At 42.7% G+C, this 25,804-nt stretch overlaps 5 protein-coding genes and 1 long non-coding RNA gene across 7 annotated transcripts in view; 5 read left to right on the top strand and 1 right to left on the bottom strand.

The window, feature by feature from the left end:
• Positions 1 to 25,804, bottom strand: part of Snoo (Sno oncogene) — a 114,227-nt gene that overhangs the window by 50,263 nt on the left and 38,160 nt on the right. The gene's annotated exons all lie outside the window — the stretch shown is intronic.
• LOC26534171 (chymotrypsin inhibitor SCI-I-like) lies at positions 2,897 to 3,326 on the top strand. Its single transcript, XM_015180627.2, has 2 exons — positions 2,897 to 3,048; positions 3,123 to 3,326. Exons 1-2 carry the CDS (start codon positions 2,976 to 2,978, stop codon positions 3,290 to 3,292), a joined length of 243 nt encoding a protein of 80 aa, XP_015036113.2. The 5' UTR covers positions 2,897 to 2,975; the 3' UTR covers positions 3,293 to 3,326.
• Positions 3,538 to 3,986, top strand: LOC26533952 (chymotrypsin inhibitor SCI-I-like). Its single transcript, XM_015180626.2, has 2 exons — positions 3,538 to 3,677; positions 3,729 to 3,986. Exons 1-2 carry the CDS (start codon positions 3,596 to 3,598, stop codon positions 3,905 to 3,907), a joined length of 261 nt encoding a protein of 86 aa, XP_015036112.2. The 5' UTR covers positions 3,538 to 3,595; the 3' UTR covers positions 3,908 to 3,986.
• LOC6902977 (kappaPI-actitoxin-Avd3a-like) lies at positions 4,171 to 4,700 on the top strand. Its single transcript, XM_015180625.2, has 2 exons — positions 4,171 to 4,328; positions 4,400 to 4,700. Exons 1-2 carry the CDS (start codon positions 4,262 to 4,264, stop codon positions 4,579 to 4,581), a joined length of 249 nt encoding a protein of 82 aa, XP_015036111.2. The 5' UTR covers positions 4,171 to 4,261; the 3' UTR covers positions 4,582 to 4,700.
• On the top strand, positions 4,776 to 5,359 carry LOC26532135 (uncharacterized). Its single transcript, XR_004469048.1, has 3 exons — positions 4,776 to 4,790; positions 4,863 to 5,012; positions 5,085 to 5,359. It is a non-coding gene; the product is annotated as an uncharacterized lncRNA (long non-coding RNA).
• LOC6902976 (structural maintenance of chromosomes protein 6-like) lies at positions 14,630 to 16,381 on the top strand. Its single transcript, XM_033379437.1, has 4 exons — positions 14,630 to 15,769; positions 15,863 to 15,949; positions 15,983 to 16,218; positions 16,289 to 16,381. The coding sequence occupies exons 2-4, from the start codon at positions 15,916 to 15,918 to the stop codon at positions 16,328 to 16,330; spliced, it is 312 nt and encodes a 103-aa protein (XP_033235328.1). The 5' UTR covers positions 14,630 to 15,769; positions 15,863 to 15,915; the 3' UTR covers positions 16,331 to 16,381.

Raw genomic sequence — 25,804 nt, 5'->3', positions numbered from 1 at the left:
CCGGGCGCCATCTGGCGACAGCCAAAGCAAACACTAGAGAGGGGGGTGGACGGGAGATCGAAAGAGTGGGAGAACACTGTATATGTGAAAGAGGAGGAGTATGTGTGCGTGAGAGAGAAAGAGATTGCGCTAAAATTGCGCAAATATAAAAGAAAGGAATGGTGTGTTGGGAACCGAATATTTAGATATCCTTAAAAATATAATATATTCCTATAGATAACCTCTAAATATCTATATAGATACCATCTAGAAGTCCATATTCCCATTGATATTCTTAAAAGATCCATCATTTATACAGATCTAGATAGATTTACCTTAGCAGATCCATTGATCCTATGGAAGATGCTATCTAAGATCTATGATATTTTTCCCTCATTTATTTTTCTCTTATTTTAATCTAATGTTTCCGTTCCGTGTGAAATCCTGTTACATAATTGGCTTTTATTTGTTGTATATCTTTACAACAATAAGTCCACCTTTTTAACAGATTTCCGTATATCGCCATACGAGTATCAATAAGTATATAGGAAGCCGATTTCTGGGCGACCCTTACCGACCATTGCTGATTATCCTTTAAGGTTCCAAGATCCTTTTCGAAACCATTATACCCTTCTCTAAAAGAACGTAAAAATTGCTTCATGTCTAACCAAATTTGTGGAGACCGTTGAAAAAACAAAAAAAGGAAAATAGAAGAAGAAGAACTGGTCTCTGAGTGGGGTTTTTGGTTTGGTTTGGTTTTCGTTTCGTTTCGTCGAGAGCGATGTTCATGTTGGTTTAGGTCTGGTCTGGTCTCTGGTGCTCTCTAGAGGATGGTGGGGGGCCTGTACCAGTGGGGTGTGGCATGGTGGATGGTTCTGTGCCGCACAGCTCGCTGATACCATAACGAGGGAAAACAGCGGACAAACGCCGGCAGAGCAGAGATGACGATGATGTCTGCCTGAATATACGAGTATATATATACATACTCGTATATATGTGTGTGTGTGTGTGCGTGTTCTTGTTTGGGTATATGTGTATATGTATTTGCTTTTGCTGCTGTCTGTGTGCTAACGATGAGTGCCAGACCCGCCCAAAACCCCAGACGAGACCCAGACCCGTACTCCGCCCAACCCAAAAACCCGGAATCCCGACACCGCCACCGATCCGACCCGGACTTTGGCGCTGGCGCTGGCTCTGGCTCTGGTTCCGACCAGACCACGCCTGACGTTCCTTCGTTCGTTCGTTCGTTCGTTCGTTGGTCGTTCTGTCGTTTACGCCATCGACCTAAAAATCAGTTAGTCGCCCTCTGTCTGTGTTTGCCTCTATGCTTGTGTGTGTGCCTGTATCTTGCTGCGTGTGTGTGTGTTTTCGGGTGTATTTGTGTGAACAACTGCAAAAAGGAGTGTCTGAAAGTAACGACAGAGACAGCGGCAGGGGCGGAGGAGACATGGAGGCAGCTGCGGCACACACAAAAAACATAGCATACATTTTGGGGCCAGCATGTACCATAGGGGGAGCAAAGTAGGAAAAAGCAGAGAAAGGAGGAAACATTTGGAATGAAAAATATGTTCTATATATATATGTACATACATCAGACATATATGTATCTCCTTTAGCTTTGAATCTCCCCTCTTTATCTTTAAAAAAATGCAACAGAAGTTAAGGAAAATCTTTGAAAAGGTGAAAGCGACTTTGACCAAAGGAAAGTTGGGAAAATGAAGGTAATTTAAGGTAATGTAATAAAAGATATAATATTAATTAGGCTTTTCATTGAAAAGTTTTATATAGAAAATGATTTGTTGCAGTGCATTTCGAATTATTCGAGAGAGTAGCCATGAGAGACGCCAGAAAGTTCAATCTTAAACCAAATCTAGTGCAAATCTGTTCTATAGCTATTTCCTTATCTACAGGAAGTTTCTCTGATATATAGGTTAGCCTCGCCTCAAGCCCACAGGCAAATATAGCACAAAAAAAAGAGACATATGCAAAACTATGCTAGAAAAAAGTAGAACAGCCTACGACAACAGGCGGCTGTAGGCGGCAGACAGTGACAGTGACGACACTACCCATTGGTTGAGAGTGGGGCATGCAGCGCGGGTGGGTGGTGCATGTCAAAAGCTCATGACACTGACTGACCGCAACACACGCTGCCCCCAAAAGGCCGGGGCTGTCCGGTGCTGTCCCCGCCAGACATGTCAGACATGGAGGCGGCCAATTCATTACGACTCTTCACCTCCCTCTCTCGCTCTCTGTGGTTGCATGCCCCTCCTCTCGCACTGGCGCTCGTTACTGGGTCTCTGATCGATGGCTCTCTGCGGTCACGCGACTGTCGGGCCAACGCTGCTCTCGTTGGCTCGCTTTTGGTCGACCTACATTCAATTTGCGAGCGACCGCAAAACGCAGTCTGACAGTTGACGATTATAACCCATCCGATGATGATGATGAAGAAGATGATGATGTGGATGTGGATGCAGCAGGGCAGGGGGTTGCATCCATGCCATATATATATATATATGTATACTATAGCGAAGGGTAGATGCAACGTCAAATGACAGCAGCAGCAGAAGCAGCAGCAACAACGGAAATATGATTTTCCGCCATGGAAATCGAGAATGGTGAATGGATAGTGGGCTCCGATAGGCAGTGGGTGGCTGTTATCCTCTTGTGACAGTGCCTTTTGCAACGGATGTTGACTTGAATTAAGTTTTAAACACACTTTTCCTTAACTAAATCTTAAATTTGATTGAAAATCTTTATGAAAATCAATGTAAATGCTTAGAAAAACCTTTCGAATTGGATTTTTCATGAATATTACTTCAATATCTCATTGATTTTCCCCAATCTCCTAAACTCAGGACAGAAAGCAGAAATGTTGCAGAACTAAAGACCAGAACTAGAACTAATGAAATCAGATGCAGAAATACATTCCCCACTTCCTAAATAAGATCCGATCAGACGCTTCACATCATCTGGTAGACACCGACCATCAATCCGAAATGAATATTAAGTTCATATCCGGTATAGGGATCATCTTGGTCCTCTCTGGCCTTTCGCGGGCCCAAAAGGATCGTGAGTAGAACGAGCGAATGGAAAGATGTCACTATTATATTGATATATATATCTGCAACGAATGTGTCTTACAGCGAGCTGTAATGAAGAAACAGCATACTCCGGTTTTTGTTTGGCCGGCATACCAAATTTTACCTACGATCCCAAGACGAAGGAGTGCAGAGAGTTCATATACGGCGGATGTGGCGGGAACAGAAATCGTTTTATAACTAAAAAGCAATGCGAGGACATGTGCGTGGAATAGGAATATTGTTTAACAAGAATATAGTTCCAAAAAAGAACTTTTCTTTTAAGATCTTAAGAGCCGCCAAGTGAGAAAGAAGTAAATGAATTTCCATCTTTGTCCATTTTGGCTTTGAACCTTCACCTTCACGGCACCGATTTACAGGCTGGGCGTGTCTGTGTCTTTCGGTCATGGTTTCAGTTAATACTTCGATGCCATTCACAGAACGAATGAAATTATTCTATTCTTAGGGAATTCTAACAGCTTTTGTTACACATTATTAGTCGCCCCCAATAATCTGAAAGATACAGATTGCCAATAAGAATGAAGTTTATCTCCATCGTAGGCCTTATCTTAGCTTTGTCTGGAGTTGATCCTTTCATTGAGCCACCGAAGATAAAAAATCGTGAGTATAACCAAGAGAATATTGGAATGATCGAATGGATGTCTCTTGCAGCGATCTGTTTTCAAGAACCGGGCAAAAACTCAGATGGAAATACCACTTGCTACGACTTTGAGCCACGTTTCAGCTATTACAACAATACCAACGAGTGCAAGGGCTTTTTGTACGGCGGTTGTGGTGAGAATGATAATAATTTCTTCAACTTAATTGGATGCGAGGCCGAATGCATGTAATAAACCATTGCTAAAACTATATACACGAATTCTTCAGCAATAAAAGGATATGCAGTGGAAGTGTATGGACTTCCTTATACACATACACTTCCTATAACCATAATATCCGGCAGAAACAGTCCACTATCCACAACGAGAATGAAGTTAATTTCCAACCCTTTATGGCCTTGATCTTTATTTGGCATGAAATCGATGTTAAGGGCTCTGTTCTCAATTTAACTCGGGTCTCGGTTTAATTCGCTTTCCAGAACTAATTCTGACTCCACCTTTTATAAGTACTTTATATTAGAAATAACATTAGTTGCTCCGCATCATCTGAAAGAAGCAGTGCAGTCCATCAAAACCACCAAGAAAATGAAGTTAATTTTCGTTGTTTTCATCATCGTGGCCCTGTCTGGCCTTTCACGGGCCCACAAGGATCGTGAGTATAACGAAAGATCGCAATAGATTTCGATTGATACATATCTGCACTAAAACTAAAAAATCCTGCAGCAATTTGTGGACAAAAACCGGCCCAGCATGGCTACGGAGATTTGTTCTGCGCAGCCGCTTTTCCAAGATTTAGCTATTATCCAAATTTGAAGGAGTGCCAGAAATGGTTATATAGCTGTGGAATCACGAACGAGAATCATTTCAAAACAAAAGAGGAGTGCGAAGCTAAATGCAAGGAATAGTAGAAGCCACAAATGTTTCGTTGCTTTCTCTATCTTTTGAAACATGGCGTCAGATCTCTCTCAGTAGTGCTGAGCTTAAAATAAGACCTGAAAAGAGAGTTTCCGGACTAAAATGTATAGTTCCATCATATTTGTATTTTCTGAGTGCCCAGACAGGCTCTTTCGGTCATGGTACGGTGCTTTTGCTTCTGGAATGTGGTAAGAATCAGGTTGGTTTCGGTTTAAGTTCCTACCCGGAACTAATCGTATTATTCTGTTGACCAAAATTCGCATTCCTTTAGTTGATAGATTAAAAATCCGTCGTAGTCGGTCCACATAATCTGGTAGATGCCATCGATCAACCATCGATCCACCATCGGGAATGAAGCTTATTTCAATCATAGGCATCGTCTTGTGTCTGTCTGGAGTTGCACCACATAGGATAAAAGATCGTGAGTATAACGAGGGAACGGAATTACGATTCTCAATGGATCTCAATTCTCAATATATCTTGTGCCATGCAGCGATGTGTGCTCTAAGAATGGAACAAAATGGCATTGAAAGGGGCTGTACGACCACTGCAGGGGTGATGCGTTATACCTATCATCTGAAGAGGAATCGGTGCAAAAAGTTTAAATTCTATGGATGTAATGGGAACAATAATAATTTCCCAAGCCGATTCCTTTGCGAATTAATATGCAAAATTTCTTTTTTAAAAACAGACTAGCCCTAAAGTTTTCGTGTACCGGGTATAATAAATACTATAGATCGAGACCGATTTGGTCGAGGAGTTTCGGAGGAGGAGTCTTTGGCTTTTGTTCCTTTGGTCTATGGATCTTTCGGTTGTGGTTTCAACCAAGAAATCAATCGATCAACCTGATTTCCATGATCCAATAGAACAAAGGATAAGTAAAATACTTGAGAAATCATTCTCTCTTTCACAATTCTCTCTTATCCTTTCATTGCTCTTCTCGTTTGCGGTTGCTTTTTTGTTGCATAATGTATTATGCCTCAAAGTACTGTAAAGCGAAAATCAAACTGAATTCTGCGTTTGAGTTGGCCAAGAGAGCAGGCAACATAGTTTTGTTAGTTACAATTTTTGGTTTTGTAGTCCCCACACCCTCTTTGGACATGACCTGATTCCTGGTTTGCTGCTGGGGTTTTCTTCTGCCAGCAAGAGTTGAAGGTCGTTTTGTTTGAAATGAGAAAACCCGCAGCCAACAACCAGCAGCATTCGTAGTCTCACAGAGTGAGACCTTTTCTCTCTCCCTGCCATTCACTCTCTGTATTTCTCTGTATTTAGGATTCTCCATTTCTCACACATTCTCTGCTGGTCGCCGGCAGCACTTTGTGCACCACTTTGGTGAACCACACGCCCACATACCACTGCCAGTACCAGTACCAGTACCAGTACGAGTACGAGTGCCATATCCATATGTAGTACAATCCTGCAAATGGAGAAGCAGACTCTTGACGAGGCTCTGGCATAATGGAGCCACATCCACATCCAAATGCGAATCCGAATGAGGGGAATGCTAATACAGTCAGCACTCTCTGTAGAGGAATGATGGGGGGGAATTATTTGGAAAGTGGGTCGTCTTTAGGGGCGCTGTTGTTTCGTTAGTTTCCACAACTCTTTCGAAGGATCTCCACTGTACCAGAAAGCAGCTAAAAGCTGTATGAGTGTATTCATGAGTGTGTGTGTGTGTGTGTGTGTGTGTATGTGTGAGTGTCCCTCCGACGACTATTTACAATGGCATTGCAGTTTCTTTTGTTAGTCAACCACTTGCGATGCGAGAGCTGGCAAAAACCGAACAACAATCTGCCACTGCCTCTGCCTCTGCCTCTGCCACTGCCACTGCCTCTGCCACCCACTTGCCCCACCCTCTGCTCGGCCTGCATCCCTCCCTCTCTGTATCTCCCCCTCTCTCTCTCTCTCTGTCCCTCTGTGGGTTTTATCATAGCGCATTTCCATATCACTTTTAATCTTTATTATCGATGACACAACGATTGCCGGCAGCCATTTTCTGCTTGTATTCTTTTTTCGTTCTTTTGTTAGTATGTTTCCACAGTTGTCCTGCCATTCAATCTGCTTTTATATACCCTCTAAACGAGCATAGTACCATTTACGAGGAACTCTTTGTGCCACAGAGACTTAAGCATCTCAGCCAGTACCTCAGTTTTTGAGTCTGAAACATTGCTAACAGTCTTCTTGCCGCCACAGAAGGTCTATCGGTAGAACGGAAAGGAATGGAAGAGCGGAAATGTCATTTGCAAATCACACATACGTACACATACACATAGTATATTACACAGTTTTCTCAAGAAAATTCGTTCGACAGTAAGAAAAACTAACAGAAAGAGTTTTTATCGATATCGAATAATATTCGATATTTAGTGATTATTTTCTAATCGATTATTTGGAGTAATACAATATGAAAAACTCAAGGAGTTATCGAAATCGAATAAAATTCGATAACTATTGATGATTTGGAGTCGCTTTAGTATCGAAAATGATCGATATTCTTCTATAAAGATGGTAATAATTAAGGGTATTTAAAGAACTTATATCCCCTCAGTATTTTTTTTGCTTTTTCCTGTACATAGTTTTCAAAATGGCGAATATCTCCCATTGCTTGGTGCTCCCTCTTCCGGTCTCCACTCCACTCCACTACTCTATTTTCTTTCGTCTCTCCACTTGCTTCCCTTTTTTGCCGTTCCCTATCCTGTGCTCTAGTTTTGTTTCGTCTTTCGTCCTTTTCCTTTGTGTGTGTTTTCTTTTGCAACAATTTTGCAACTTTATGTTGTCCGTTCCCCAATTCCCCGACTTACCTCTCCCCTACTGCCTTCTGGGAGTATAGTATGCCTCGCTGGTCGCGTAATTCAAGTGGAAAGCGTCGCCAGTGTCGAGACCCCATAAAAGCCCCAAGTGGCATGGTCGGGGTGGCGTTAGCGGCATGAACAGAACATGGTTCGAGGAGTCCGAGACAACAAGAGGAAGCAGCAGCAGAAGCAGCAGAAAAGCAGGCCAAAGAGGGGCACGGACTGGGTACGGGAGGCAGAACCAATTTTTTCAATGTGTCCTTCGTCCTATTGTATAACCAACAATGTCTGCCACTCCCTAGACCCCCTATCCTCTGGCCACCACTCCGTGCCACATTCCATTCATTACCAACTGCGTCGCGTCTGAAATTTTCATTTATATATCTTTTTTTTGTCCTTTCCCCTACTCTCCTTCGCACAGTCTGTGGCTGTCTCTCTCTTTTGGCCGACATAATTTGCTAACTGAAATGGAAAACATTTTCGACAGGCCGATGCGGGGCGTAGAGGCGGCGGACGCCAGGCGGCAGACACGCGCACCAATACAGAGTCAAAAGTGAAACGAGCTCACACAGACAGGCAGGACGAAAGGAGGAGACAGGAGGCAGACACAGGCGGCAGCTGGCGATGGCAGGAGGAAAAAGAAGAAGACAGGCGGAGACAGGAGATGGCAGGAGAAACCAGGACGCAGAAGGTAGCAGCAGAAAAAGGGGCGCAGGGGGAGAGGCACACATACAAAAAAAATAAAATAAAAATGGAGGCACAGACAGGAAAAAGCATGTCGCCGACGAGGACGAATCGGATATGGAACACACAGGAGTGTGCGTGCGTGTGGCTAGAGCCGTAGCTTGAAGGCCCATTGTCCTGTTCCATTGTCCTGTTTTCGTTTTTGCGTTTCTTATCGATGGAACTGGGACTGGCACTGGCACTGGCACTGGACTTTGGCGTTGACGATGACTAGGACGACTGCCAGGACCAATGGTGATGGTGATGATGGTGATGGGCGGCCCCTTGTCACAGTTATGAACTTTTGTCCTTTATTTTTTTTTTGTATCCCCAATCCGAAAATAAATGCTTTTCAGGTCTCCTTTTCCTGTGATCCCTGATCCTTGTCTGTCCTTCACAACATGTCATAAAAGCGTGTGACAACAACAACAACAACAGCAAAATTATATAATAATGACTCAAGTTAGGTCCAAGTCTGGGTCTTGGGTCTCGGGTTTGGGTCTCGGGTTTGGGTCTCGGCAATGGGTCTGAAAATTGTCCCTTCCATTCTTTCTCTGTTTATCTGAATGTGGAAAGGGTATATTTATATCCTTGCCCATAAATACGTACATATGTGTGTGTATAATATGAGTGTCACAGCTTAAAGTCTGTTTGATGTCGATACAATCACCTATTGAATCACTTCTTGAAATATATTGAAAACGTTCTCGTACTAGTTTATCTAAATCGATTAAATATAGTCTTGGAACAAAGTTCTTTTCTATAATAAAACCTGCACAAATGTAACAATAAATTCGCTTGAAAGATAGTTAGTTGTACTTTTGTCCCTACATATTGCCTTACCTGTATCGCACTGTATCACCTTTTCATTGCCTACTTTTTGGGGGTTGAAACCTTTCCTAATGAGACGAGGGACCTTTGCCTTGACCAAAGGCCAGCAGCCATTCCCTCAACCATCTCTCTGACCCCGAAAACAGACGCCACAAACAAAGCGACGCTCGCAAAATATCTATTATCATGTGAAAATATTTCGCTATGAAATTAACATTGCCCTGCTAAATACCATTGTGGGTAGAATGATGAAAAACAAATGTTAAATCGACTAATGAAATCCGGATTGGAGTGCGAGTGATAAGTGGAAAAACACTATGCCGCACGTGCCTTTCGATTCGAATTAGTGGAATGGATGGCTGGATGGATAGGTATGAAAATGGTAGATGGATGGATGGCTGGATGGATGGTTGTGTCTGATCAGATAATTGCTGGAACAGACAAACAGAGAGGACAGACGAATGAATGATGTTGTTGTGTAATTAGCGAACGAGGGTTTCAACCAGTGTTTGACGCATGGCTTAAATAATAAATAGTGGATGGAATAAAGGATTGGTTGCTAGATATTATATGGGTATATACTTGAAGGAAAAATGTAAAAAGAAAATACTAGCAAACGGAGAAATCTCGGTCTAAGTTATCTCGGGAAATTCACCAAAAAATGCACTAAATAAGTTATCGAAATCGATTAAATAGTTCGACTAAATAAATGGTTTATTTACCGAAAAAATATCGACATTAATTAACATAATTTTAAAATTTTAATTGATCATTGCCTGCTTTTCCCATCGAAATTGTATCAATATTTTGTGGATCGATAATTATCGATTTAAGAAAGAGGAACGAAGTAAGATAGGATACATAAATAAGACCCTCCTTAAGGTTATCCTCTTAAATATTTAAAATCATCGTAAAAAGGAACATAAATGTAGGAGCTTGGGTTTATATTTCTTATCCCGCTCTCCTCCTATCCCTTATTTCCCATTCGTATTCTCGTATCCCCTATTCTTTGTGCCTCTTCTCTTCATCATCGTTGAGGCGGCCCCGTACCTTCTCTCATAGATCATTGATCACCATAGAAAGCCATAACTTGAACAAGCAACTTCCATGGCCATGGGCCACACACACAATGGATGGATGCAACTGCCACGGAGGCCTGAGGTGCCCCAAAGAGCGGTGGCAGTGGCAACAGTTGCATCGACCCAAAGGAAGTCGAGGTCTTTTGGTCTGCGGCACAAGGTTTTCCATTGGAGTCATCGTCGTCGTCGTCGTCGTCGTTGTCGGTCGTTGTCGGTCGACGTCGTCGTCAGGTGATGAATGGTAATGAAAATGTTGCTCTGTCAGTTGTTGCTGCTGCTGTTGCTGTTGCACCGCCGCTTTGTCTGGCAGTTGGTGCCCCGAGAGCCTCAGCCAACAGTTGCCTCAATAAAAACTAATGCAGAGGCAACGTCAGTTGTTGTTGCAGCCGATAATCATCTGCTGTTGCCGCTGCCGCTGCTGCTGCCGCTGCCACTGCCGTTTGCCGCTGCGGTTGTGGCCATGGCGGTGACGGTGACGGTGACGGTGGTGGCTTGGCCCACTTGTTGCCACCACCCATAGACGACGTTGCCACTGCCACTGCCATAGCCATAGCCATAGCCACAGACTGCAGTCCCATCAAATGTGGTAGCAGAAAAACATAAAATTTTATGCATTCGTATTTCTTGTGAAGCAAACAGTAAGCAATACTCGTACTGCTCCTCGTACGCCCCATCACAGGCCCCAAACAATTGTCGGGTTTTCTCTTCAGTTAACGTTTTGTTGCTGTTGCTGTTGCTGTTGCTGCTGTTCGCTGGCTCGTTTTGATTAATCTGACATTGTAATGCAAAAAACCATTTGGCCAAAAGCAGTAGCCACAATTAAAGACCGAAGCGGGGGATACTCTTTTTATGGGCTAAAGATTATTCGGTTTTCTATGCTTTATATCTTAAAAAACAGTGAATCGGTCCCCGAAAGCTTCGCTTGTCGAATCTCTGTTTCTCCCTGGATCTTCCTTCTCCTTATCACAATCACAATACCCTCTTTAAGTGTATTAAAAAAAAAACATATTGAGCGAAACAAGTTATTACCACAAGATAGCGGCGAAAAAAATACATAGTCTTGGGCCTGGCACCGCCTCGTGCCTCATGTTCAACCCAGTTAAAAGCCCAAACTTGACCTGGCCATGGAATGGATTTAGATACGAGTAGGAGAGTACTTTATATCCTCCCAACAGCAGCAGCAGCAGCAGCAGCAGCTGCCGCAGCGGAAAAAAGACCCATAAAAAAGGGGAAAATTCGAGTCTAATTTCCCTCTTTTTCTTTCGGATTTTTTTTTTTGGGGCATGCCGCCCACGTTCCTTCTATGTTGGCACGAGGCACAATAAAATTGCGGAAATGATTTCAGTCAAATGATAGACAGGCTTTGATCGGGGCGGCGTCCAGAGAGAGAGAGAGAGGAAGCCTGCAGCTTGATTGGATAATTGCAGGACGCGTCTACGTAACGCCCTCGAAACGAGACTCAGAGAAAAAGCCTCAAAGTCAAGGCATAGAATGGTAGCCTCTAAAGAATGTATTTATGATTTACGATGGGGAGAGACCTTCATAGAGAGAAAAGAAGATTTTACGCCCAATTTTCATACGAATTTACAGTATTTTCATATATGCACTAAAGGATTCTAGAGGATTCTTTGGCTAATACTCTTTGGTATTTCTTCAATGGTTGGGATTCAGTACAGCCCACGGATTTTATTCAGAACCTGAAAACTTGTACTAATGCACAATCAGAAACGGAAAAGATATGTACAATATAACCCTCGAACTGTTGTTGGAGAGAGCCTTGCAGAACGAAATCCCATAAAAAGTGTCGTCGCACTAAACCATTCGACCATCATAAGACGATGAATAGACATATCATAAACAATTTATTAAAATAATCAGAATCATCCGAAAAAAAATCGTCTCAACAAATTATTACAATTTCGTCGCGAATATACCATGCAAAAAATGTTTTTTCAAGCGAAAGCCGAGGAATTGTCTGTTGATTCCACAACAACCGACCGAGAGGCACTGCTGCATGACGCAGGGGCAGAACAACCTTCGCTGCATACCTCTAGGAGACGAAAAAAAGCGATTCCAATGTGCTTATCCTTATGATTAAATAAACAAAAACCAGACACAAAAATCCGCCAAAAGAAAAAACTCGCTTTAAGAAAAGCAAATCATCAAAAGCCAGAAGGAGCTTTAATGTGATTTTCAGAACATGCGCCACCCACAGCTGCTGCCACGCCCCAGACCCCAAAAAGTAAGGAGAGAAAGAGAGAGAGAAAAGAGGAGAGGAGAGGAGAGAAGAGAAGAGCGAGGTGAGAGGCAGTGGCAGGGAGGTAAAGGACGACATAAACTTGGAATGTTGAATGTGCCTCAAACTTTTGCTGACATGACTGTCACTAATGCCAAACACGCGCCACAGTTTTCACAGACACAAGCGCACACAGACGCATGAACAAACACCAATACCGGGCACACACACACACACACACACAGGCACAGACAGCACACCAGCAGACATAACGAGCAATACATTTGGCACAGAAAAGCACACACACACACACACAACACGAAGGAGAAGGACGATATAACACACAAAACTGTGTCGCACTCACAGCAGACATCGAAGGACAGCAGCCCATAAAGGGGGAGAAGAGAAGCAAAGAGAGTAGAAGAAGAGGAGTCGTAAAAGGAAGCGGAAGGATGAGAGAGAGGAGGACGCAGGGCAGCATGTGGCACCAAATGCCAAAAGCAACGGAAGCTATGGGCGAGGCAACAACTGCTGCCGTCGTCTGGTAAACGCCAGCAGACAGTGCCAGCAGACGCACGCACACACACAGCAGATTACTACATATATAAGGAGAGAGAGAGGGAGAGAGAGAGAAAGTCTGGGGAAAAGGGAAAGACAGGGCGAGATAAGGCGCCATATACAGGGCACAGACCGTCGGAACAACAGACGAAACGGCCGAAAGACCGACTAAACGACGAAACGACATGGAAGCAAAAGTGTTTTCCGATGCCCTAACAAAGGGTATCCGAGTATCTAGAAAAGATTGAGGCTACAATAGAATGAATAGATGGATAAGTAGATAGATATACATATAGGTAAATAAATAGATAGATAGATAGGTAGATAATCATGGATGTATACGATCCTAAGATATAAGTGTACTACAAAAGATGTGCTTAAAATATATTTATTGGTGGGAAGATCTCTTTAGAATATATGAATGGATAGAGAGATAGATAAGTATGTCTTCAATGTACGAACTTTCCTTGTACGAAAAATCGAATAGCCCCAATTTTCGGTTGAAACTGTTGATAAGATCTCTCAGTTCTGATTAAATAATTCCAGTCTATCAATAAAAATCCTTTTATATCATGACTTCAGGGCTCGTTTATTGGTTTCTATGAAAAAAATCTGAGACTTTAGATGATTCTTCTCTCTTAAATATAGATATCCTTTGCATTAATGATAACATTTACTTCCAAGTTCCAATTTTTAGAGTATTACAGCCTTCGGTTTTTCGTGGCTGATTTTCTTTTTTTGTGGGTCGTCCCAAAAAGCAATTTCCCCATTTATAGCGAACCTTGTTGTTGCTTTTGCTGTTGTTGCTGCTGCTGCTGTTGGTTTCGTCTCGGCAGACGCTGCCCAGCCACCCAATTAAGCCATAAGTCCAACCACCACCACAGCCACTCTGCCACACTGCCACAGCCACAGCCGCCACCCACTAGCAGCCCCACTCCTGAGCTCTGGCTTTAGCTATGGCTGTTGTTGTTGTTGCTGCCACACACAACCTACAGCAACAAAATTTGTCTGAGGGCGTCGCCGTCATTTGGCTATAGAATGCTCTCTCTCTCTCACTCTCTCTGCCAAAAGGCAACAGACGGGAGAGGGGGAAAGCAAAGGAAAAACCCAGCAGACGTTGAAAAGTTTTTCCTTCCACTTCTGCTGCTGCTGCTGCTTCTTCCTATTTCCTTAGCCGACATTTCTTTTCTTTCGTCTTCTTCTATTTTGTATCCCTTGGGTTTTCGTGACACGTTGACGCCCTTTTGTCTTACGACATCGACGACTCGCCATCGCCATTGCCATCGCTGGCAGTGGAAGGAGTGGAAGGAGAGGAGTCCCCAAGTTCCAGGCAGCATCTCAACAGCGACAACGTTGTCTTCATTTGGATTCTACTTTTGCTCTACTTTTGCCACTAGTTTTGCCTCTGCCTTCCCCTTCCTCTTCCACTTCTTCTAGTTTATGCGCTTCCTTTTCTACTTATTCTTTTACTTTTTGTTTCATTTATAAACTTTTTGCTCTTGTTTGTAGTTGTAGTTGGGATGTGTCTCAAGGGTGGTTTTGGGACATCTTCCTTTTCGGTTTGTTCTGGTTTTGGTTGTTTCTTTTTTGTGCTAGTTTTTATTGATTTTAAAGTTGAGCGAAACATCTTTTTACTGTGAATCATGAGTGACCTATATTACGAGAGATTTTACGTACATAGATCTTTTTTATTTACAAATTACATTCCATAATAGTCATAAATATAGTTTAATATTTTGAAAGCTGTGCTGGATTTAAACAGAAAATTCTGTTTATAAAGTGGTTTATATTGCCTGAAATTACAGATATTTAAGACATATTTTAGACATTTTAGAAATACCAGAAAATGGTTCATAAAAATACCTGAAAATACCACGAATCACCATACAGAAATACTGCAATACTGTAGACTATACGCCAGACCCTTTTACCCACTCTTTTACAATGTCTTATGCTTTCTTTAATCCAAATCGACATTTCCAAACCATAACCTAACAAAAACCTCCAGACCGCGCATACCATTCATAAGCGCCCAGACTCCGTAACGATCCCCCCTCCCCACAATACCGAAAGCCACTCAGACACGTGTTGCTGTCAAAATCGACTTATTTTTTGTGTGTGTCTCCCAAAAAACAAGGTGCGTAAACAGGTGTCAAAAATGAGAGACAGAGACCCGGCAACAGAAACCACACCGTCTCTGCCTCTGTGCCTCTGTCTGTGGCATAAACCAGATCAACCAGACTTGTTGGTCATGATGTTTGCTTTTCGAATGAAGGCGCAAAAAGTAACCAACAAAACCAAAAAAAAAAAATCAAATAAAATAAATGTAAATCATTCGAGACGCCAATTGACGGTTGATAAATTTCAACTACGCATAAAGCTGCTCTAATTGTTTGTAATCCCACGAAACTCGTTTGATGTTGTAGGCGCTATACGGCTTTTCTAGTAGCGATACACTACATAACGAAACCATGGCGACTTGCTGGTAGAGTACGGTAATCAAGTATGTTCCCATACGTTTGCGTTGAAACAAAGTCTTAAGAGTTGATTTTTGCAGATTGTCTTAGCCCGATGATCATGATTCCAACAGGTGGCAGGACGACGATAAATAAGCATCCCATTATGAAATACTCAAGGCACATTAAATGCGCTGCTGCTCTGGCTCGTTCAACCCGAAGAGAGCAAAACACGAGTTAGCAAAGTCTAATGCCATAACCACACTTTACCACACTTACTCTGCACTGGCCATTTCCAACAGGTTGGCAGTTCTACGATGTTAAATTCGATAATTAAAAGTAAGACCAGGCAACACGCAAGCGATAGTTGTCATCTTTTATTGTCGATGTTTTCCTGTAAAATTGATCAAAACCAAAGCCAACAACTAGAACTAAAGAAAAATTATAGTTTTGTGTGCATTTTTCAGTCCGAACCCTCGTTTCTAGATAGCGAACATCTCCAAGTAAGTACTGCCCCTACAACAATTTCTGCTGTTGGGCGTCCCGGAGCTTTTTGTTTTCACAGAATATGTACATAAATCGTATATCTTCCTCAGAGCAGACAACTAAAAAGATCGAGATTGCCACCACAGTCGCAGAAGAGTACAAGATGGAAACTGTCGAGCAGGATATGGAAAACAACACGTGGTGTCCACAATCGACAGGTTCACGTAGGTCGCAGCGATCATCTTCGTCATCAAATCTTTCGTTGTTTTACGAACCAGAGTTGCCAAGTGACTTCAATCGCTGCGGCAAGGTCATATCCATACACGTGGATAATTTCATGTGCCATGAGAATTTTACGGTGGAGTTTGGACCCAACACCAATTTTCTGGTGGGCAAAAACGGGAGTGGCAAAAGTGCCACGATCACAGCTCTGACCGTGCCTCTAGCCGTGCGGCCAGCATACCGAGTACGTCTCTACAGGCTTCACTACCACGTGTGCCTTTCCAGCTTATGTATCCATTGATTGTTGTTTTCAGAGCTCATCAAAAACGGCGAAAGGGCAGCCAATATCGAAATAACCCTGTGTAACATTGGATGGAACCGATTCGATGCGGAACATATGGGACGGCATCTGACTGCATCATCCTCGACCTATGAGCTAAAGGATGCACTCGGTAGAATCGTCTCGAGGAAATTAGATGATGTTAAGCGCCTGCTGCGCCGCTTTTGCATTCATGTCGAGAATCCCGTTTTTGTGCTCAAGCCTCCTGCTTCCCGGGAATTTCTTAAAAAGTAAGTTCAACCGCAAAAATGATTAACGAACGATGAACGCAGCTAAATGATTGCAGACTGGAGCCAAAGTCAAATTTCACACTCCTGATGAAGGCAACGCAGCTGGATATTTGTCTGAATGCTCTCGAAGAATGTCTTGTGAAACGCAAAAACCTACACCGAGCTCTGGAAAAACGCGAAATCGTATCTTAGTTTACTCTCAGTGCCAATACGTTTCCCATTGCCACGGAGAAAGCAAATATCGGAACAACTGGTGGCCGCCGAGGAGGAAAAATTAGCCACACTCAAGGATAGGGAAGCAGTCAAGGCAAGTAGACCATTAGATGGGTTTCTTTTACTAACAATTTGTATGCCTCTTCAGTTGAAGTTAGAAGAAGCCAGCACCCAGCTCGCTTGGCTGTCGGTGGGCCAGTAAGAGGAGGAGCTGGCCAACTGTGAGCAGATGATTCAACTGATGGAAGCCAAGAAGGCCATGCTGGAGGTTTCCTTCACAATCCCAACCAATTCTCGAACAATCTTCATGTGCCATGTTCTGTTTTTAGCAAATTCGAGGAAATGAAACAGCAGAACCAAGATGTCTACAAAACGCACGAGACAGAATTGCGTGAAGCCATGACCATAATGCAGGAGCATCTTTCCAAAGTCAGCAATATCCGAACACAAATGAAAAATGCCGAAAAAATCCTGAGCGAGGAGCAGGACGACTACGCATACTATCGCGGCGATTATGGCCGGATTATATAGAAACGCGAGGAGCACACGGCCAGAGCGGTGGAGCTCAAGCAGCTGATCGCCGATAGAGAGGCACTCGTTAAGCAGCTCCGAGAGGAGCAACTGGTGACCAAAGAACGATCAGTGTCTTGCCGAAGTACAAGAGGCTACCCAAGAGATGTTGGACATAGGAAACACCGAGTACCGCGATCTGCCAGAAGATGACCGTCTGGTAAGTGCATACCAACGTTTCAACTTGAAGTCGAATTACATTTTGTTTCCTCAGGTTGCCGATTGCCGTGAGAGAATCGAGAAGTGCCAAGAAGAACGCTGTGAGCTGCAGCTGAAACTTGACGAAAGCGAAAATCTTCAGGCCCAATATGAAGCTGAGAAATCCGTTGAATTGAAGGCCCTCGAGGAGATTACCAAACAGATGGAGAGCCTCGAGGCGAAGGCCCACGAAGTGTCCGAATAACAGCGTACCCTGGACAGTGAACTTTCGCAAAACAATCGCAGTCTCCAAAAAATGGTAGAGCTGCTGCGAAATCAGAAAACAGTTAAACAGGATATTCTCAATGAATTGGCGAAGGCGCGCCAAGCGGCTGAACTGATGGGGGGATTCATCCAGACCACGAATACGGAAGAGGAACTCTCAGACATAATAAGTCAATGCCAAGCAAAGATCAAACAAGTGGACCAACTTAACTGCGATCCTGCAGAGGTGGAGCAGAATTTAGCTGTGCTGCGGCATAACCTGGTCGAAGATGCCAATCGATTTAGACTATCAGAAAAGGTCATCAATGATCTGCGCCAGGTGTACCAGGCCAATGCTATAAATGTCCAAAAATATCGCTATCATTACTTGACGATGGTACAGAATAGTATCGAGGTAAGGCTTTCCCCCTATTCCTTTTCACTTGAAGTAACTTTTTTATGTTCTACAGAGTACCCTAGAACTGCAAAGACGTGGGACATCCAAGTCTTTCCGCCAAGCGGCAACAAAACCTCAAGCGCCGAAAGTCTGTCCGGTGTCGAACGCTCTTTCACGACCGTATCGTTGCTGAAAGGTCTTTGGACCACTTCAGATCATCCGTTTTATTTTCTAGACGAATACGACGTCTTCACTGTGAGTTGACGGTATTTTTTGGGGAATTTTGGAACTTTCTAAACTTCTGTTCATTGCAGGACGAAATCAATCGGAAATTGATAACCGAACTGCTGATTAATGAGGGTCAAGATTGGCGAATGCGACAGTATTGCTTTCTGACACCCCTGGACACGGAAGTGGTAGAGAGTCCATACATCAGAATACTCAAGTATTTTACGTTAAAAAAATGTCTTAAGTGTTGATATTTGCAGGTTGTCTTCGCCCAAAGAAGATGATTCCAATAAGTGCTCTTTGTAATTTTAAGACTAAGGTATTTTACAAAAATGGAATATTCTCATAATCGAGAATATATTAAGGAAAAGTAACTCCTACAACTTCTTCTTTACAAAAATAGCACTATAAGTCATTCATTTTCACAATATAACATACATATTTGCCAAAAAAAGAGTATTTAAACTGCCTCTTAGTGGAAGATATCTTTATGTCTGTCATGGCACTGACGTGGTTGATTGGCTTATTGTTTGTCAGAAACCGCAATCTACTTACATGTGACAGTTAAGCGGCTCGGAAACCGGCATCAGACCATCGAAGCTAGTGAAAACCGACTTGCAAAAATATGTGGAACTCACCTGCAAAGAGAGCAAAAAAAGAGAAAAAAAAGATAATTAATACCATTGGAAATATGTGTCTCTGTATCAATGAAATAGTTTTTGGTTTTTTGGCTATTGGCAAAAGTTATCTGTCCATTGAGAAGGCCAAACAAAAACACAAAAATTATCTTGTAAAGAAAGAGATTTTAATTGCTGCAATTTCGGCAATTAATTTGTCAATAAAATACATTTGGGCTTTTAGCGAAAGAGATGGGGAGGTACATGCATCGTTCTATTTCTTCCTCTGTGATCTCTGGGGATGGTGCTGCCTTTATGCCAAAGATTTATGTTGCACTACTGCATGCCACACATCCAATCTTCAATCTTCAATCCCCAATCCCCTAACCCCAAATCGCCCTATCATTTCTCTGGCAGACTCGTGTGGCAATTATTTTAAATTTCATTGCAATTTTTCCCTTTATTTTTGTTCTGCTGTTCTGCTGCTCTTTGACGTTGGCGTTGATTTTTCTAAAAGTGTTTTTCTGGCCAGAAGAAGACTAAGCTATGAACAGGCCAATACGATTTTGGCCCTATCTCTCCCCTTCCCCCTCTCTCTAGCGGTGCATAATGCACAAAAAATTAAAAATAAATTCTAACAAAATATTGTGTTTGCTGCCAAATGAAAATGAATACTGCGGCACATATGTCCAACGAATATTTCACTATGGGATGCTCTACAAATCGGAGGAATGTCAGGGATATAACCAATGCTTATAAAAAGGGTACTTAGATCTATGGAATTTATCTATTATTTTGCACTTTTTCCCGCTCCAATTTTGTTTTAACTTTGAGCTTTTACAGTTCGAGGGAATGGCTGGGTTTTTATAGGGGTTTTCGTAGGGTTGGGGGTATGCCATAAATTGCCCCAAATGGTTGCAATAATATGCAAATCGCGCCCATCAAAAGCCTTTGGCTATGGCACACAATAAATTAACACAATAAATTCAATGGGGGGAAAAAAACAAAAGAAAAATATAACAAGAAATGGACAATATGTAGATACAACGATTTAAAGATACTCTGAAACATGGTCTGCATTTATAAAGATTCTTTTCAGTTTAAATCCGTAAAATTCTATATAATCCTTCAATAAAAACTCTTTAGAGTAGATAAAACTCTTGATTAAAACACTTTTCGATATGTGAGACTTCTGTAAGCTAAAAAAAATATAGCTAATTGAACCATATGGCATATTAGAATATAAGGAAGACAGGATTCTTTCTTAAAATGTTATGTTTTGTAGACAAAACTTTGATTGGAACTTCGACTGTCCGCTTAAGTGTCCACTTTCCTTATAGACAGAGGCGTCATTCTTCTCCTTATAATCGTAATACCGTTTCATTGAGTGTATTACACATAAAAATAAAGAAAACAATAGGAGAAAAAACCATAGACACAGAGGGGAGAGAAGGTATGAAGGGGGAAGAGCCCCACGTTGGCAGCGGCGTCAGTTTTTTGTGGCGAGACACAGTGCGGAGAAAAAGAGAGAGAGAGAGAGAGAGAGAGACAGGGTAGAGAGTGGAGCAGACAGAGACAGAGCGACAGACAGACAGACAGGCGTTGTTGTCCTTTGCGTGCGACGGCGTCAAAATGGCGTCGCCAATATGTCGCCGGGCCATACCCCCAGCCATGGCCCAAACTGGGCGCGATATCCCCGGAACAGCACCCTATACTCCGTACTGGCGTACTCGTTGCTCTGCCCCTCCCTATAGATGCTATTGCTGTGGCTGTTGCAAGTAGCCGTAGTTGGGGGCAGCGTTAATTGCCCCCCTTTGAGGCGACTGACAGCAAACGATAAACGAGCAAACAGTTGCAAAAAAAAAACGTCGCGCGAAAGAAGGGGAGCCGAGGCGACTCCACTCCTCCCTCCCATCAGATCTTGGGACGGGGAAGAGGGAGAGAGTTGTACCCTTGCTAAATTTATATGAGCATCATCATTATCATTTGTCTCGTTCCCGCTCTCCCGTGCTCCCCGCCCCCTCCCCCCACCCTGCTCTCTCTCTCACTCTTCGGTTTGCCATTTTTAATTTAGAAAATGTTGTAAATTTACGCTAATTTATTGCGTGTCGCCTGAGGCCCGCCGCCAACAGGAGGCATGGCAGGAGGGGCTGTGGCTGTGGCTGTAACTGTGGCCTGTGCTGCTGCCTGCCACTGCTGCCTCTTGTGGCATTAGTCACTCTCTTGGTTGGTGGCCAGCTAATTGCCACAGAAACAACAACAGCAATAGCAGCCCCAACAGCACCACCAGCAGCAGCAGCACTGTGCAAAATCCTAACCAGGACATCTTAATCGCCATAAAAATACAGTTTTGATTTACAATCTGAAAGGCTGAAAAACGCGCGCAAACGGAGAAAGAAAACAATTTATTAAGCAAGAGAGAAAAGTGCCAACATTATTTAGTAGAAATTCATAAAAATAAAAATAAAACGGAAGGAAAACAAATACGAGTCCCACTGGAAGAGAGCTGTAGAGAGGTGTAGAGAGAGATGGAGCACTGCTTCACTGCTAAGCCATACTGGGAGAGAAAGATATACTCTCATTCATAATTCTAGCTATAAAAACAGTAGAGATAAACCCTTCTGGAACGATCTTTATCAATCATCTCCACTCTCTCCACTACCAATCAATCCACTCCATAATAATCCTCTACCATAGGAAACTCTTTTATCTCCAACTGTCTCCAGTAGAAGAAGCAGTAGAAGCTGTAAGAAGATTCAACAGAGGAAACAGTGATCTATCTACTGAACTATAGTACTATTACTATATACCATATATAGTGCACACCTTAACAAATCTTTTAGTATAGAATGTACGATGTTCAGATCCAAAATGGTTCTTTAACTAGAAAGGATTGCCTGTACCCCCGTTGGGGGCTACGGGTATTCCCAAATAAGGAAATAATCTCGTATTACTATCCAGAGGAACTTTTAACCATAAATCATCCGCAAAGTGAGAGGTACTCGTACAGAGGACGGGGTCACAGAGAGTGTGGATAAACCACTGGGAAACCGTAACACCGGACCCGTGTACAGGTGTAAGTTTGTTGTCGTCTATCCGCCACTCGGTCTCTCTCTCTCGAATGCAAAACTGCGCTAATTATGGACAACATTTTGCACCACAGAGAAGGGAATCCCGAGAAGGGAAACGGGAGAGAGATGGGTGCCTTGGTGTCACATGGGGGTTGCGGTTGACAGGAGAGCCACTCGGGGGAGAGAGGGTACTCGGGGGTTACTCAGGCTACACATCAAAGACAACTTCTGCTCCTCGGAATGGCTTTTAATTACGGCCCTCCTCCCTGCTCCTTGTCGTTGTCGTCGTCGTCGTCGTCGTCGTGCAAGAAGTCGACATTGTCGCTGGAGAAATGGAGATGGCACAGCAGAAGGAGGCAGAGACAGAGACACGAGTTGGAGGAGGTAAGAGTACGAGTACGAGTACGAGTACAAGTACAAGGAGGAGTAGGAGTAGGAGTAGGAGTTGGGTGCAAGAGTCAGAGAGACTCAGTCCGTTGCTTGTTTGCATAATTTATTGTAATGAGACCACGAGATGTTGCGGTGGCCTGCGGCACAGAGAGAGCTTTCCCGGAGCAGAAAATAGGATTGCAAAACAAGTGAAAAGCGTCTTTAAAGGAAAGGGAATGACTTGTGTTGCATTTGGGGCATCGAAATGCGGTAAGTTTATTGGTATTATGGAGAAAATTATCAAGAATATTTGACTCTAAGTTGAGAAAACTTTAAGGAGGAAGAAATGGAAGAGTTTCTTGTGTTAACAATGATTCTGGTAGTGCCTCCATCTTTATATATCGTATAAATAGCCAGAATTTACTAAAAACTACAAATATACACCATTTTCCACTCGAATTTTCCCTTTGTTTTCCATCATAATTACCATTTTTTTGGTTGATTTATTTTAATTAAAACGAAAAACTGGTTCCAGCATACCAGCATCATCTCTGTATCATCAGTCGCATTGTCCCTTGTTTTTCCTCTTTTTTTTTTGACAAATCATCGCTCAAGGTTTGTCCCCATGCCACATGCCACATCTAGCCTACACCATCATCCCCTCGTCGAGTGGCAGCAATGCAAATTGTGAAAAACCCGCAACGAAATAGCAACAGCAAAGCAACAGCAAAAGCAACAACAACAAACAAATGTCTAATGAAAAATTTGTTGAAAAATACTCGCAGAAAAATGCTTTTTCGGGGCAGCTTTCAATTAATGTGGCAGCAGGGAAAACCGGGCAGGAGAAGAGGAAAAGGGGGGAAAATGGACGTAGAAGAAAAGCGAAAAGCCATAGCAAAGATGGAAGAAAATGGCTCGCTCGCTGGCTCGCTCTCGTCTCAAGTTTATTTGTTTTTCGGGCAAGTGCAAAGTGCAGCAAATGAAATATTAATTAGCGGCCAAATCAAATGAAAAATGCAATAGATGGAGGGGGGCAATGGATGGTCGGTCGCAGGGGGGGTGGGGCATGCAGTAGGGGCACTCTTGAATGTGTGTCAGCCGCAGCGACTGAAGCCCGCAGCAATTAAGGACATCAGCAGCATCAGGGATGCCATGCCAGTGGCAGCAGGACACCCGAAAAACTGAAGATAAATGCAACCCAAACACACACACACACACATTCACGAGAGGAAAATTCGCCACACACACATAGACACAATGGTGGAAAATGTAGGTAAGAGCCAGGATGGCGACGTCGCCTCGAAAACTGGGTCAAAATTATAAACACGTTATCATGCAAATGGCACAAGGGAGAAGCGAGTGGCAGGAGTAGGCGGAGGAGGCACAGACAGACAGAGAAGAAGAGGGAAAGAGGGAAAGAGAGAGATTAAGCGGGAAAGAGACAAAAGGGAGACATGGCTGCAGAGGAATGCAAATTATCCTGGCTAGAGAACATGAAAAATACACAAGGACCAGAAGGAGGACCGCACTGGAGAGCGTTGGGAGAAGCCAGGAGAACAGGACAAGGCAAAACCGTGAAGGACAAGAGGAGGTACATCTCGGACAACAGGAGAAGGAACATCCACAGATATGAGGCCCAGAGAATGCCGAAAGTAGAGACTCCTCCTCTACGTTGGAATCCAGCAATGAATTAAGGAAAATCTCTGTTTCGGTTGTGCAGTGGATCCCGAACGTTGACTCCTGACTCCTCACTCCTCACTCCAGACTCCTTCTGGCTGTCGTTTGCCAGAAACTGGAACACAGAAGCATCTGGCAACACCATCTGCCATCGTGCCACTTGCAGCAGGAATACCAGAGAAATATTGGTGTGGTAATACACAGGAAATCGAATGTTTTTTAGACGGATTTATGGATTATGAAATGTGGAATATGGAGTATGCATTTTAAGACTTTTAAGGAATTTTTAATATCGAACATTGCTTTTGATACAATTTTTAAAACTTTTCAAATGTTATTATAATTTGTATCACTTGAATGATAAACATTACTAGTATCTTTCATCATATAATACGAATTAAGGGACAGTTTTACAGGTATTCATCATTCGCTGTATATATTTAAACATTTCTGAATACTATTAACCCTTTTTTATATATTTTTGTACACTTTTGGAAAAGTTTGAAACATTTCTGGTTTCATTTATAAATATTTAAAGCATAAATCTTCAAGAACCTCAATACTGTGTCCATATTTCCAATATATTCTGAATTAATTTCCATTTATTGACATTTTTTTACTCAAATTTAAACCCTTTCCGAATATTTAAATACATTTAATATACGTTAAATTTTATATTTTCGAGTTTTCCTTTCTCATGTTTTCCTTTAATTAAAAGGTAGAAAAATCTGTCTCACATTTACATTATATTTCTCCCATTAAAGTGCAGACCAATTGTTTAATGTTGAGTGTTGTTTGTTGATTTTGGGGGCGTGCCCCAGGGGGCGTATTGCGCATCGTTGCACGTTGCAGCAGGCAGCGGTAGCGGCAGTTGCAGTGGCAAAAACAGCTGCAGGGCCAAGACGTATGGTTTATTGATGTAATTTGACCGCACACACAATAAAACGAGTTGTAATTGCGTCGAGATCTCTATCTATATATATATTATATGCATTATACGATATCCCCCCATAGGATAACTATATACATACACATATTTCCATCCATCCTCAATTTGAACATCGCTTTTCTTTGCGTGTGAATGATATTTTGTTGGTGAGGGGAAAATGCCATTCCACCCATTCTCGAATGATATCTATCCTACGACTCGACTCCGCTAATAAAAGAAAATTTACAAATTGCGTGAGGCAAAGAAAAAAAAAACAACTAGGAAAACCCCCATCCCCGCCATCCCGTTCCGAGGGGAGGCTTTTCTGTTGAACTAATTAAAAATCAGACTTTTTAATTAAATGATTAAAATCCAAGACAGAAGAGAGAAGAGAGAGAGAGAAGGTTTAACCGCAGACAGAGAAAACCACAAGCGAATGATGATGACCAGACCAGACCAGACCATTCATTCATTTGGCCGAACGGCCATCAGTCATTCAATCATTCATTCATTTATGCATCCTCGAGAGTTCTTGGAAAAAAAAAACATATTCTCACACAATTTTCGCGCGCGCATTTTCTTTTGAGGAAATGGTAAACCAATGGGAAGGCATTCCCTCCCATTCGTCACACAATTGCCGCCGCATATATGGCGGGAAAACTAATCAGCCAGCGGGCTTGGGGGGAGGGGGAAATGCTGGGGAAAATCTATTCCCCATTTGAGATCTTATATGGCATTGGTTCTATGGCTGAACATTTGAATTTTCAGCAAGAGTTGCAGAATCGAGT

This window comes from Drosophila pseudoobscura, chromosome 4 (genome assembly GCF_009870125.1).
Source record: "Drosophila pseudoobscura strain MV-25-SWS-2005 chromosome 4, UCI_Dpse_MV25, whole genome shotgun sequence".
NCBI classification, from domain to species: Eukaryota; Metazoa; Arthropoda; class Insecta; order Diptera; family Drosophilidae; genus Drosophila; species Drosophila pseudoobscura.
The sequence above is the reverse complement of the archived record's forward strand: the minus strand, read 5'-3'. Positions and strand labels throughout refer to the sequence as shown.

Bases quoted from the DNA above. Each gene is read 5' to 3' on its own strand.
- LOC6902977 (XM_015180625.2), top strand. From the start codon at position 4,262: ATGAAGTTAATTTTCGTTGTTTTCATCATCGTGGCCCTGTCTGGCCTT. The intron at 4,329-4,399 runs GTGAGTATAACG...AAAATCCTGCAG, and splicing joins TTCACGGGCCCACAAGGATC to CAATTTGTGGACAAAAACCG.
- LOC26533952 (XM_015180626.2), top strand. From the start codon at position 3,596: ATGAAGTTTATCTCCATCGTAGGCCTTATCTTAGCTTTGTCTGGAGTT. The intron at 3,678-3,728 runs GTGAGTATAACC...TGTCTCTTGCAG, and splicing joins GCCACCGAAGATAAAAAATC to CGATCTGTTTTCAAGAACCG.
- LOC6902976 (XM_033379437.1), top strand. From the start codon at position 15,916: ATGGAAACTGTCGAGCAGGATATGGAAAACAACA. The intron at 15,950-15,982 runs CGTGGTGTCCAC...GTTCACGTAGGT, and splicing joins GCAGGATATGGAAAACAACA to CGCAGCGATCATCTTCGTCA. The intron at 16,219-16,288 runs GTACGTCTCTAC...TGTTGTTTTCAG, and splicing joins CCGTGCGGCCAGCATACCGA to AGCTCATCAAAAACGGCGAA.
- LOC26534171 (XM_015180627.2), top strand. From the start codon at position 2,976: ATGAATATTAAGTTCATATCCGGTATAGGGATCATCTTGGTCCTCTCT. The intron at 3,049-3,122 runs GTGAGTAGAACG...TGTGTCTTACAG, and splicing joins TTCGCGGGCCCAAAAGGATC to CGAGCTGTAATGAAGAAACA.